General features: G+C 39.8%; 1 protein-coding gene across 1 annotated transcript in view; it reads right to left on the reverse strand.

The window, feature by feature from the left end:
• LOC141336409 (tripartite motif-containing protein 2-like) overlaps nucleotides 1-12479 on the reverse strand; it is a 33682-nt gene extending 21203 nt beyond the window's left edge. The window contains exons 1-2 of the mRNA XM_073842015.1: nucleotides 12326-12479; nucleotides 6435-6613 (exon numbers count right to left, since the gene is read on the reverse strand). Of these exons, the coding sequence (XP_073698116.1) occupies nucleotides 6435-6568 (134 nt within the window). The 5' untranslated portion in view covers nucleotides 6569-6613; nucleotides 12326-12479. The remainder of the gene's footprint in view (nucleotides 1-6434; nucleotides 6614-12325) is intronic.
• Nucleotides 12480-14678: the final 2199 nt, after the last annotated feature.

Raw genomic sequence — 14678 nt, forward strand, 5'->3', positions numbered from 1 at the left:
GACTGTGGGTGGAGAGGAAAGTGTTGTAGGCTTAGAGAATGGAGTTTGATTTTACTGCGTTTACTCTTTGCCCCACAACTGAAGCCTTTAATCGTTGTAAGAAAAAAGATCTTATTTTGATAGCAGACTTTTTTGATATTGACATTCCAAAAGGTGTGACAAAACAAGTGCTTAAGAGTAACCTGTTTAAGAAATTGGTAGATGCAGGCATTTTGCCCAAAGAGGGTGAGGATAGTGTTGAGGTTCAGTCTGAAGTGGCAGTGGAAACTGCAGCTGAAGATCTGAATCTCACCACTGATTCTTTTGCACCTTATGATCCTAGAATTGCTGTAAAGTTAAAGGAAATGGATCTTTTGATTAAAAAACAGGAATGTGAGGCAGAAATGATTAGGCTTAAAGTTGTAGAGAAACAGGCTGAGCGAGATATCCAGTTACGCAAATTGGACCTGGAAGCAAAGCGATTGGCTCAAAAACCAGTTCCATCACCACGTACTAGGCCCATATCAATCTCATCTCCCTTAACATCTGCTGGTAGTAGTACAGTCACACATGATTTTTCTCATGCACCTTCTAGTGATAGTTTTGATGTCAGTAAGTATATAAAACTTGTGCCTCCGTTTAGAGAGACAGAAGTCGACTCATACTTTGTTGCATTTGAACGTGTTGCTGGTAAGTTGAGGTGGCCAAAAGATATGTGGGCTTTGTTACTCCAGTGTAGCTTGTCAGGGAAAGCTCAGGAAGTCTGTTCTTCCCTTCCTATAGAAAGCTCCCTTGATTATGACCTTGTAAAATCTGCAGTCTTGCGAGCATATGAACTTGTCCCTGAGGCCTATAGACAAAAATTCCGCACTCATTCGAAAACAGTCAACCAAACTTATGTTGAATTTGTGAGAGAAAAGAGGGTTCTTTTTGAAAAGTGGTGTCTATCTAGTAGGGGTGTGCCAAAAAATCGATTCACAGAAAAATCTAGATTCTCATTTGCAACGATTCAGAATCGATCTTAAATGTCCAAGAATCGATTTAATAAATAAATAAAATCAGCTGGCTGTTCGTCTCCATTTTTGTAACTAGCCTATAACGACGTCACCACGCAGCCGGTTTTTGAACGTAAGCGTGCGTGGCAAATCACTAAAACAAAGAGGAAGCAAATATGGATGAGAGGAAGATCCAATGAGCCCCGTCTTCACTTAAAGCTAAAGTTTGGCGGCATTTCGGTTTTTACCCAATGCCTAGAAGCACTGCGCTGGACATGACACACACAGTGCGCAAACTTTGCAAAACGAAAACCAAGTACTTCGGCAGCACAACATATGCGCGTGCTCATATTAGACCCGGAGCTCAGCGACACGGAGCGGAGTCAGCCGCCAGCTGCAGACCATCGCACAGTGCAGTGCTTCACGAAACTCCCTGCCAACTCTGACCGAGAGAGCAAAAAAAAATAAAATAACTCGGTCTATCGCTTGCTTTTCATTTTGAAAGAATCACTTTATTTTCATAACTTGTTATTCTTTAAGTTACTGAATCTGACTGTGAAATATTATTAAATTATTAAAATAAAATGATTAAAATTGAAATATATTGGTTTTTTTTTGTCTTCTCCGGTTGTGTTCTACATGATATTTGTGGTAAACTGCAACTTTCCTGGGAAATGCATCTATTTTCAACCATTTTGTATTACGAAGAATCACTTTATTTTTGTTCCAACTTATTTTATAGCTAGCTACTAATGATTAGCAAATTTAAACCAGACAATGTTTTTGATAAAAGGCACTTCCCTGAGAATTTAACTTAATAAATGTGAAAAAGCCACTTTAATGTCTCCGTTTGTCATTCTGTATAGCAAAGCAGATGAGAGTAGATCATGATCAGAAACCCGATTAGAAATCATTATGAATAAAATCGAATCGTTTTGAATCGAAAATCTTTTTGAATCGAAAATCGATTTTGAATCGAATCGTGGCCTCAAGAATCGGAATCGAATTGAATCGTGAGATGGTAAAAGATTCCCACCCCTACTATCTAGCAAGATTACTACCCTGGAAGATTTGCAGGAACTAATCTTGCTAGAAGACTTTAAAAATTGTATTCCGTCGAAGATTGTCGTGCACTTAAATGAACAAAAAGTGACGTCGTCGGCTAGTGCTGCAGTTTTGGCTGATGAGTTTGTGCTGACACACAAAAATGTGTTTTCAGCACACACATCTGCCAAACCCCCATTGATGAATGTGGAAAGCTCCGTTATCCCGCATGTTGTGCACTCGTCTAAAAGCGAAACGCCGACTAAAAGTGGTCGTAAGTTTGCGAACAGTGGTGAAAGGCGAGTTTGTTTTTTCTGCCTTGACCCAAACCACATGATTTCAGACTGTAAAGCTTGGAAACAGAAAAGAGCAGTTTCCAAGCCTAAAAATGTGGCCTTCGTACAGTCCCTGTGTAATGCGAGTTCTTGTAGTGGAGAGAGTTATCAACCCTTCTTGTTTGAAGGCACAGTCTCTCTATCTCCTGATTTCATTCCAAAATCAGTAACAATCTTGCGTGACACTGGTGCAGCCCAGTCCTTCATATCAGCAAACATATTGCCCTTTTCTGCTACCTCATTTACTGGAAATGACGTGTTAATTTGGGGAATCGATATGCACTGTGTGAATGTGCCACTCCACACTGTGTACCTAAAGTCTGACATTGTAAGCGGTCCAGTCAGTCTAGCAGTGCGCCCACAGTTACCTGTTGAAGGGATTGATCGGATTCTAGGGAATGACCTAGCAGGTGGCACAGTCTTTCCTAGGCCAGTTGTATCCCATAAACCCTGTATTTCTCACAAACCTGATTTGGCTGAGAATTTCCCTTCTGTCTTTCCCGCCTGTGCAGTTACCCGTGCCCAGTCAAAGAAATTTGAGGAGGTGGTGGATCTCTCAAGCTCTTTTCTGGTTAATGAACCTGACTCTATGGAGTGTGCCCTGTCTGTAACTCCTGACCCTGACCTTGATGTAGCTTATGAGAAATTGATCTCTGAAACCCCATTGAAAGTAGGTAGAGAACATCTAGCTGCTGCCCAAAAAGCAGATCCCTCCCTAGCCAAGTGTCTAATGGCTGCAGAATGTGCTACCCATGCTCCTGATTCAGGGGTAGTTTACTTCTGGGAAAAAGGGTTGTTAATGCGTAAGTGGAAGCCCCAGCAAGAGGAGTTGGGATGGCAAGAAGTGCAGCAGATTGTTTTGCCTTCTGGCTATCGACACCAGGTCTTAAAACTCGCCCATGAGAATGTGTTATCTGCCCATGTTGGTGTTACAAAAACTTACAACCGCATTGTCAAGTACTTCTTTTGGCCTGGTCTTAAGTCAGCAGTATCTAGATTTTGCAGGTCTTGCCATACATGCCAGTTGGCAGGAAAACCAAATCAGAAAATCCCACCTGCACCTCTCTACCCTATCCCTGTTGTAAGTGACCCCTTTGAGCGCTTAATTGTTGACTGTGTTGGGCCATTGCCCAAAGCTAAATCAGGCCACCAGTACATTCTGACCATAATGTGTGCTGCGACTCGATTCCCAGAGGCTGTCCCATTGCGCACACTGAAAGCTAAGGTTGTGGTAAAAGAACTGCTCAAATTCTGTACAACCTTTGGCCTGCCAAAAGTGATTCAAAGTGGGTCAAACTTTACCTCTAAGGTTTTTAAACAGGTTTTAGAAAGTCTTGGCATAAACCACCAAATGTCCACAGCTTATCATCCGGAAAGTCAAGGAGCTCTTGAGAGGTTCCACCAGACCCTTAAAACAATGCTGCGACGATACTGTATGGAATCTGGAAAAGACTGGGTTGAGGGTCTACCTTTCTTGATGTTTGCAATACGAGAGTCTGTGCAAGAGTCCCTCGGCTTTAGCCCCGCTGAGCTAGTGTTTGGCCACACAGTTCGTGGCCCACTAAAACTGTTAAGTGAACAGTTGTTGAATCAAAGTTCCAAATCTGTGCCAGTTGATGACTATGTTACCTCTCTCCGTGAGAAGCTGTATAAGGCTCAAAGTCTTGCAAAACTCCAACTGTCTGCTGCTCAGTCAAAGATGAAGCATCAGTTCGACAAAAACTCTGTGAAAAGAGAATTTAACCCAGGTGATTCTGTCTTAGTCCTTCTTCCAACTCCCGGTTCGATTTTGCATTCAAAATTTGCTGGTCCCTATCTGGTTGAAAGAAAGTTAAGTGAGACCAACTTTCTTGTTGCTACTCCTGACCGAAAATGCAAGAGCCGTGTGTGCCATGTAAACCGGCTTAAAGCCTATGTTGAAAGGAATCCCTCTGGAATGCCTCAAGATGGGAGTTTTGCCCCACCAGCTTCTTCTGTAGCCACTGTGGAGGTAGTATCCAGTTATTCCTTGAAAGAGGATGGCTTGATGAGGAAAGATGTCCCAGTGTCCTCCACTCGGTTGAAAGACTCTGCTATATTACAGGATCTTCAGAGTTTTCTTTCTCACCTGTTCAATGAACAGTCCAAAAGTCTAACCAGCTTGCTGCATGCTTTTCCTTCTCTGTTTAGTGATGTGCCCGGTAGGACTACAGTATGTGTACATGACATTGATGTTGGAGATGCTGCCCCTAAAAAGCAACATCCCTACATAGTCTCTCCCCTTACAGACCTGCTTAGCACCAAAAGAAGATTTGAGTGGACCAGTGATTGTGAACTTGCCTTCAGTGCTGCTAAAGACCTCCTCTCCCATGCCCCTGTTCTTTCTGCTCCAAATTTCAAGACCCCTTTCAGATTGCAAGTGGATGCAAGTGCTACTGGAGCTGGGGCAGTTCTGCTGCAGGAGGATGAGACCCATGTTGAACATCCAGTTTGCTTTTTCTCTAGAAAGTTCTCCAAGACCCAACAAAACTACAGTGTGATTGAAAAAGAAGCTCTGGCACTCTTATTGGCACTTCAACATTTTGAAGTTTATTTGAGAAATAGCCCTCAACCTATCATTGTTTACACTGATCATAACCCTTTGGTATTCATTTCCCGCATGTCAGGTTCTAATCAACGCTTGTTGCGGTGGGCCCTCGCTGTCCAGGAGTATAACCTGGATATCCGGCACAAGAAGGGCGCTGAAAATGTTATGGCGGATGCTCTCTCAAGAGTATATAAGTGATGTTCTCTTTTTGTCTCTTATATTTGCTTGCCTAGTGTATATGGTAAGAGTTGCTTACAAACCTTGGTTTGTATTCTTTGTGGTGGGGGTGTTACATCCTGAGGATGTATAAAAATTAATATTAACATAAAGGTGTGTTTTCCCTGCCCAATTAGGGTGTGGTTGTGTTTCCCTGTGTGTGCTCTGTCTCCCCCTCACTCTCTCTGCTTGCAGATTGGCCTCAGGTGGTGCTCATCAGAGAGTGTGCTGCAGAGAGGCAAACCACACAAAAGAGCACAGAAGCATTGTGGAGAGAGGTTCACTTCTCCCCTGCTCCAGACTTGTGTTGACGGTCTCTTTGTCTGTTGATTGTGGTGCACACTTCTGAAGAGTTAATTGTTGAACTCTAACTCTAAAGGGTAAACTGAAATCTGGTTGACAAGCAGTGTTGAGTAGACTGCACACGGTGTGTATAACTTTACTTTAATTTAAAAATTGATTTGTTAAGGTATTAGAAGGTATAGTACATTTTGTTCAAACATTTATACTAAACATAAATTGGAAGCTGTAGGGAGAGGGTGCCATTTTTATTTTGTACTAAACGTTTATCCCTGTTTTTGGTTAGTGAGGGAGTTGAGGAAAGCCTTTGTTGTTTATTTCTTTTCTTTTATCAAGGTAGGTTATTTAGTACTCCTCCCGTTAGTTAGCTGCTGTTTTGTTTGTTGTTTTGGCCTGGCTCTCTCCTGAAGATTGTTGCTTCCCTGTTAATTTTGTGAATTACTAAATAAAACTGCTTAAAGTTAAGTGTTGTATTGCATTTCTGGGGCAGAGGACTGGAGTGATTCCTCCACGCTTAAGTTTTCATTCTTTTTTTTTTTTATTACGCTTTTATTTTATTTGTTACTCCCGCCCCAACCTTAGACTGGGAATTGGGAACGTAACACTTTGTAACGGGATTGCGCAAGTTTTGAATGATTTTGAAGAATGTTTCAGCTGTTTTGTGTAAACACTGAAAGTCAGTGAAGTCCACAATAACACTGGATTCCATTAGGACTAAAGTATGAACATTTTTTGTGATCTTCCGAAGGTGTATATATGAAACTTATATAGATTTGGAATTACATGAAGGTGAATAACTGATGGCAGAATTTTCAATTTGGGTAAACTATCCCGTTAAGTTGTGCTCTGTATATTACAAAACTATCTAATTAGTAAAATTATTTTTACAGATTTAAAGAATTGGATGTAATAATGTAATTAACACTCCGCTTTGCTAGAAAAACAAGTATTTAGTAATAAATAAATTGAGCAACATAATGTAGTATAAAAAATACATACCTTTCACAGAAGGTGTGAAGGCAGGGAAGGACCTTGGGATTGTTGTAGCGATCCAGGCAGATGCTGCAAATCAGGAACTGTTTGTCGATCTGACGCACCACAGGACTTGGGAGGGTAGAAGCTTCAGTGGCCATCCTAACACTCTGTCAAAGACCTCCCACACTCCTTCAGCCCGGACCCTATGAAGAGTGCACACAAATAAAAAAAATAAAATAAATAAAAAAAGTTAAAAGGTATTTTTTGGGAAGGCCCACAAGATGTAGCTGTTCCTTTTCTGTGAAAATATACTGCATTTATTGATACAAACAAGGTGCTAGGGGGCAGCAGAGAATATCATGTAACAGCACTGGAATCCCAGTTCTCATGGAATCTTGAGTTTTTAACCATTACAAGACAGATTAATAATTAAAGGATGCCGTATTGACTTATGTCTGTGTGGTCGTGAGCAAATGAATAATGCTGATAAACAGTGACCTGATCTGAATGCAATGTCAAATGTCACATGTTCTAGTATTGCAGTACTACATATAGGCTCCTTGTGATCAGTTGTGTTTTGCTAATGTATTTGTCTTTTTGGATTAAATATATCATATATGTTCCAAATATAATGAGACATATTGATTCACACAAGATTAGAAATATTAATACAGCCTCATTGTATTTATATTCATGCTGTTGTAAACTATCTGTAATTCATCTTTTAGTGATTAGTATTTTAAATATTAACTTTAAGTGAAACTTATGACAAGGGTAATCTAAATGAAAATAAAAATAGAGGAAATTAGCATGTACAACATTTTGGTAATGTTAAATGCTTTTTGATGCAAAAGATGATTGATGATTTGATGATAAAGACCCTTTAAAAAAAATGCTTGGTTACTTTATTGCCTTGTTGCCAGTGTAACAACCTACTATCACCAGTTTTGTAAATATCAATTTTTATTTGAGATTTATCAGAGTTAAGAGCACTATACTCTCAAGATGTTTTCAGAACCGATATAGCCGTAGCACTAAATATTTCATTAGGCCTTTAAAAGCTGTCTCTTTTAATGCACACAATGCAGAAAGCCAAGCAGTAGAACAGTCCAGATGTCCTCAGTGCTGAGCAGAGCAGAATTATGCTTCTGCGAGTCGATCCAATGACCACAAAGTGCTCAGTGAAAGTCAAACTCTAAACACAGGCTTCTGGACAATATCTGTGTAACAGACTGGAAAAGAAGCTCTGATGTGGCATATGAAAGCTCATAAAGAGAAAATTGATGGGCTTGTTTGCATCACATGCCATATAAGGTAATCATTTTAGAGTAAAACATAAATCTCTGACATATTGGGAAAGCTATTCAAGTGTGGCAAAGCAACATACTCTCATTATGGATAGAGGGTAACCACTGAAAAAAAAAAAAACACGTTCACAGCATAATTCAGTCACATTTAAGAGACAGTTCATCCAAAAAAATGAAAACTCTGTCGTCATCATTTATTCACACTCAAGTTGTTCTAAATCTGTTTAAGTTTTTTCTTCTTTTGAACACAAAAGAAGATATTTGAGGGGAAATGGAAGTCAATGGCTACCAGCAACCATTTGGTTCTTCAAAAACATATAGAACTTTACACAGGGGAATCTGTAGTAGGTGCATAGAATTGAATAAAATAAAAAGTGTAACCAACATCCTATAAAATATTCTTTTGTGTTCAACCGAAAAAATTCTGAACAGAAATTTATACAGGTTTTAAACAACATGAGGGTGAGTAAATGATTCATTTTTTTACTTGAACTATCCTTTTTAAACTTAACCTTATCATGAACACAAATACAGTGCAAAAACAAGTTCTAAAATTTGATCCTTAACACCAAACCGACAGCTTGTATCATCCAGTCCATTCTCAGCGGTGAGGAAAATTGAGACTTCATGCTATAAGATTAAAATGCTTCAGGTTACCACAATACCAGCATGGTTCCACTCAAACCTATTTGTTCTGTAATTGCTTTCATTTCCTGTGAGGAGTAGATCAGTCCTCTTTCTTTTCTTTAAATGTTTTTTCCTTTTTCTTTGCTCTGCCTCAAGCACCGTTCTTTGAGCTTGATAATCTTGATCATAAACTCTTCTTCTTATCAGTACCACTGTTTAGGTGCTTTAAGTACAATTCTCTCATACTGACCACTGGATGTTCAACATGGCACCTCACAGCAAAGAACTCTCTGAGGATTTGAGAATTAGAATTGTTGTTCTCCACAAACATGGCCAAGGCAATTAGAGGTTCAGTAACACCCTGAAACAGAGTTACACTACACTGGTTAGGATCATACAGAGTTCTGTGCGTCAGGTGCAGAACCTGGCTTCAAAAAACAGATGCATGAGTGCTGCCAGCATTGCTTTAAAGGTTGTAGAAATAGAAGGTCAGCTTGTCAGTGCTCAGGCCATACGCCGCACACTGCAACAAGTCGGTCTGCATAGGCGTCGTCCCAGAAGAAAGCCTCATCTGAAGCTGGCTCACAAGAAAGCCCACAAACAGTTTGCTGAAGACAACCTGTCCAAGAGCATGAGACTGGTGAGACTATAAGATAAACTTGTTTGGCTCAGATGGTGTCCAGCATGTTTGGTGATGCCTTGGTGAGGAGTACCAAGAAAATTGTGTCTTGCCTACAGTCAAGCATGGTGGTGGAAGCATCATGGTCTGGGGCTGATTGAGTGCTGCTGGTACTGCGGAGCTGCAGTTCATCGAGGGAAACATGGATTCCATTAAGTACTGTACATTCTGAAGCAGAACATGATGCCTTCCCTTCAGAAACTAGGCCGAATGGCAGTTTTCCAACATGAAAACAATCCCAAACACACCACCAAGATGAAAACTAGCTTACTGAGGAAGCTGAAGGTGATGGAGTGGCCAAGTATGTCTCCAGATCTGAACACTATTAAGCACCTTTGGGGCATCCTCAAGCGTAAGGTGGAGAAGCACCATGTGTCTAACATCCAGCAGCTGTGTGAGGAATGGAAGAGGATCCCAGCAACAACCTGTGCAGCTCTAGTCAATTCCATGCCCAGGATCATTAAGGCAGTACCAGATAACAATATATGAACACTTTGGACAAGTTCACTTAGGGTGTGCTCACTTTTGTTGCCAGCTATTTGGACAATAATGGCTGTATATTGAGTAATTTTCAGGGGACAATAAATCTATACTGCTATACAAGCTGCACATTGACTACTTTAAAATATATCCAAGTTTCATTTCTATAGTATTGTCCCTTGAGAAGATATACTAATTTGGTTGCTGAAAATTGAGAGGGGTGTGTACTCACTTTTGTGACATACTGCATACTGTGAGATAAAAAAAAAAAAAATTCTCCTCAGTTGAGCTGCAAAGAGCATGTTTTGTACTGTAAATTTCTGACATGAGACAAATGAATGCATTTTAACACATGAACACACATGCACTCAAATTTAGACATCAACAACGCCTATTTAGTATTTATAAACCTGACACACCCAGTTGCGATGAGGAAATAGAGAGGAAGTAGGATAACATTGATAACATCAGAAGAATTAATAATAAGAGTAAATTGTAAGAGCATCTGTCAAACACCTGAAAATCAGCTGAAAAAAAGGCTAGGGAGACAGCAGCTTTAGAGATGTAACAAGCAATTTATGAGAAAACATCCACAAACTGTCATCTGCGATTTGATTCACAGGAAGTGCAGATTAGCTTTCAATGTAGGGCATGTCACAAATACTGTAGATCAGTAAGATGGAAAGAAACAGGACACAGTCACAGTGCTGAAGTGGATCCCTCAAGGGCATCCACCCCCTCATTCTGCTGGAAAAGAGCTTCAACGACACCATATCACCATAGCAACACTGAGAGACGGAAGGAGGCTGTGAACATCTGAACCAGAGCATAAGGGGGCGTTCATACAGGACAAGTTCTTCAATTAAAATCAGCTAGACGGAAGAAACGGAAGTTAATTATTTCCCATACACTGCTGCTAATATGACAATATGATAGAACATTCTAATATGCTTGTATATGTACAGTTTAAGTCAAAAGTTTACATACACCTTGCAGAATCTGCAAAATTATATTTTAAAAAATATCTCAGCATTTTTGTGTATTTGAATCCTTTCCAACAATGACTCTATGATTTTGAGATACATCTATTCACAATAAGGACAACTTAGGGACTCATGTGCATTGCAACTATTACACAAGTTTAAAACGCTCACTGATGCTTCAGAAGGAAACATGATGCATTAAAAGCCATCAGGGTAAATTTAAGTTATTTTGTCCTCTGGGAAACATGTAAGTATCTTCTGTAGCTTCTGAAGAGCATTACTAAATGAAAAAATATTATATTTAGGCAAAATAAGCAAAATGTACATATCTTCATTCTGTTCAAAAGTTTACACCCCTTGCTCTTAATGCATCGTGTTTCCTTCTGGAGCATCAGTGAGCGTTTGAACCTTCTGTAATAGTTGCCTATAAGTCCCTCAGTTGTCCTCAGTGTGAAAAGATGGATCTCAAAATCATTTAGTCATTGTCGGAAAGGATTCAAATACACAAAAATGCTGAAAAACCAAAGAATTTGTGGGACCTAAAGAATTTTTCTGAAGAACAGCAGGCAGTTTAACTGTTCAGGACAAACAAGGGACTCATGAACAACTATCACAAAAAACAAAAAACAAAAAACGCTTTAGATCATTCAGGTAACAACACAGTATTAAATTCAACTATTATTTTCTCTTGTGGACTACATGTAAACGTATTTTATGTGAAATATCTTCAGGTCAGTAATAAAAAAGAACATCCATTTTGTATGATCGCTTTGGTAAAATAGTTAACATTTTGCAGATTCTGCAAGGTGTATGTAAACTTTAAACTGTATGTTTCGCATACATATAGATTAATTTAAAAAAATAACACAGATGGGAAAAAAAATCTGAGAAAGGAAAGAAATACAAAGCTGTGGGTTTGAGAGGGAACTAAAGCAAGTTAGATTTAGAAGAAATGTAAGAAATTAGCAAATAATAAAATAATTATTTGGAACGTGTATGCTGTGTTGTTGAATTATTTCTAAGAAAAAAAAAAACCTTACTAGATATTTGTCCCTATGCTAAACACAAAAATAGCAAATTAATTAATCAATTTCTTGACTGTTGAAATCAAAATATTCAGACATTAAGTCTTATTAAGTCTTTGTATTTTTTCTGAAAAATAACTTAGCAACACAGCATACACGTTCAAAATAATTATTTTATTATTTGCTAATATTTCACATTTCTTATATATCTAACATGTTTAGCTCACTCTCAACCCCACAGCCTCGTATTTCTTTCCTTTCAGCCTTTTTTTCTCAGTTTCTTTCCATCTGTGCTATTTTTAAATTGTACTATTTTACATTTTTAGCAACTTAAAGTGACGTGTTCACACATAGATTAACAGCAACTGAATATTACTTTTGCTAAAAGGTATTCAGGCCGTTTGCTATTCAGACAACTCTAAAACAAATTTCCTAGACTCCCACAAGACCCTGTCATTTTCCGCATGCCATCCTAGCTTGGTTCTGTTACATAATATTTATATAAGCAAGCCTTGTGCAGAATTTCTCCGTCACATCAGAAAATGAAAAGACACACCAGCACCAGAAGTCACGATGTAATGCAGTTAGTCTTAATATCAACCACAAAGTTGTATCAAGAACAGACATATATCATCCATCGAGATACGTGAACTTTTTTTCCACAGATTAGCAATAGTTGCTGTATCAGAATTGCTGCATCCAATATAAGAGTATTGAGTATTATCCACAGTGACAAAATGTTACCAGCATCACTGTGAGAGAATCAATGAAGCATCAACAGTGTATATCAGAAAAGATTTCCACTAAAACCTACCATCAACCAGCTGTTCTCAAGGCACCATCCCACATGTTGATGCCCAGCAATGCTACGTTTCACGTCTGCACTGAGCAGCAGGGAAGATATCTGAGCACTGCTAAGCCAGCATAAAGATGACAGCTCATTTTAAACTAGCACACAAGGAAGGGGATTACTGGTCTCTGGCTCCCTCTGGGTCTTTAATCAGGCCACACCTTTCTTTTCGTTCACTCTCTACGTCATTCATAAATTCACCATGTAAACATCCCACCCTTTTTCCTCCCATCAACTCTCTCTCTCTCTCTCTCTAAATGCTAACTCACTGCAGCACTCTTTGCAAAGCATTGTGGGATTGTGATGTAATTCTGAGTCTTAATAGAGATGAAGGTGCAGATGCCGGGACCAGTTCTCAGCCAATAGGGCATTAGGAGATTAGACTAAACAACGATGCAGAAGCAAAGCCTGAGAGAGAGAGGGAACATGAGAAAGCGCAAGCCAATGAGATACAGCTGCTTTTGTCAGCATGCGTTATAGTGCTGACTCACAGTAAGGCAGTCAGAAATGTGAGAGGAATGCTGAGGGGCTGAATACGCAAACCCAAACTAAACTAGAATACATGGGAATATAGGATATGAATTTGGTTAATAATTGAGAAATATGATTAGGACCTGATTAAAGAGATGAAAAATGAAGAAAACCTCATCCTCATGTCATCCCAAACCTATATGCTTTACCTACAGTACAGTGAAAAAACATGGGGACCAGTATCAGTGGTCAGCATTTACTTTCACTGTATGGAAAAGACCAGCTTTGTTTCACACAATAAAAACAAACAAACAAATGTATCAAAGTATCAGGCAAAATAAATCTGTTTTAGTAATTCCTTTTTTGTTTTTTTGTTTGTTAACATACAGTCAAGACCGAAATTATTCATACCCCTGGCAAATTCTGACTATTCAACCAGCGCTTTTTTTTTTTATTAGAAATAACTAGGGCTGTCCCCGAATAGTCGAAGATTCGATGCATCGATATGCGGAGCCTGATTCGACCACCGATCTCACAGTCGAATCTTCGCGGGTGAAACGAGCATCATACCATTTTGCCAATATGGGGGTGCTCAATGTCTAATTGCACACAGAACTACTGGTTTTGTACGGTTATATTAAGTTATATACAGCCTTTGATTATGATAATGCAGTAAAAACAAAAGTGAAAAGAAAGAAGCGTTCAATAAATATTTTTAACGTGTTTGTAAATAAATCCAACCACCCCTGTGACTAATTTAATTTTCACTTTCCCTGATGCATGACGAGATGAGGACCATCTTGACGGCAGGGATGGCGGCGATCACACCGAACGCGTTTTTGCAGTTGGAGGCGCCTCTTTTGAATGGTTTTCTGTTGGCAGTGAGCGTTCTGCACGCTGTTTATGCGCCCAGGGCACCTCGCGTTTTCGCCGCCTGCTTCGCCTCGCGTTTTGCAGGAGCGCTCTGAGCGCCTGAAGTTGAAAAAAAAAATCAACTCTGAGCGGAAAAACGCCCAACGTCATTCGCGTTCTTTTCCATTGTCCAATCGAATGAATGGAGAGGCGGGCCTTCTGTTGTGATGGCGAAAGTTTACCGTTGCTTAAAAAGTCCGGAGACTGCAAGAAATGGAGGAGAAACCTTTGGTGTCTATCGTGGGTAACCCGGAGCTGTATTATTTAGGGTTTCTGCTAATATGACAGTTTACTTAACAGCAAAAAACTAACGGTGTGTTCACACGGGGCGCAAGCGTCAACGCTTCCCATTGACTTTGAATGGGTGACGTCAAGCTTTGCCGAAAGGAATTGTGGATCCGTCGGCGGCGCTTCACTCGCGTTGCTCGCGACAGAAGTTGAGAAATTTTCAACTTCTGCCGCGAGCAACGCCAGTGAAGCGCCGCGTCAGCCAATCAGATCGCTCTATGCAAATACAGTGGCCAGGCGGCAGCCAATCACGTTCATCTTGTTCAAGAGCAGCATTTTATTGGCTGACGCTGCTATGACCATAAACGTCAGCCACGCCTTCCGTTAAGCGTTGACGCTTGCGCCCCGTGTGAACACACCGTAACGGAAAAAAAACCGCAGCACACTGCTCTTTCATTAAAAGTCACCAAAAAAGGCAGTGCTGTGCGCCTCGCGTTTTTAGAACTAAAAGACGCGTTCTGTGTTTTTATTTAAACCTAAATAAGTTTGTCTGTCAGTTGGCAGGCAGTTTTGGTCGCTTATAAAATAAAATACAAATAGTTTTACCCTCCTGCTGACTATAGTGTCGTGCCCCTCCCAACCCATTCACACACGCACATAAGCCTAGATGATTCGACTATCGGTCGACTATAGAAAGATTCGAAAA

The sequence above is a fragment of the Garra rufa genome, chromosome 6, assembly GCF_049309525.1.
Source record: "Garra rufa chromosome 6, GarRuf1.0, whole genome shotgun sequence".
In the NCBI taxonomy this organism is placed as follows: domain Eukaryota; kingdom Metazoa; phylum Chordata; class Actinopteri; order Cypriniformes; family Cyprinidae; genus Garra; species Garra rufa.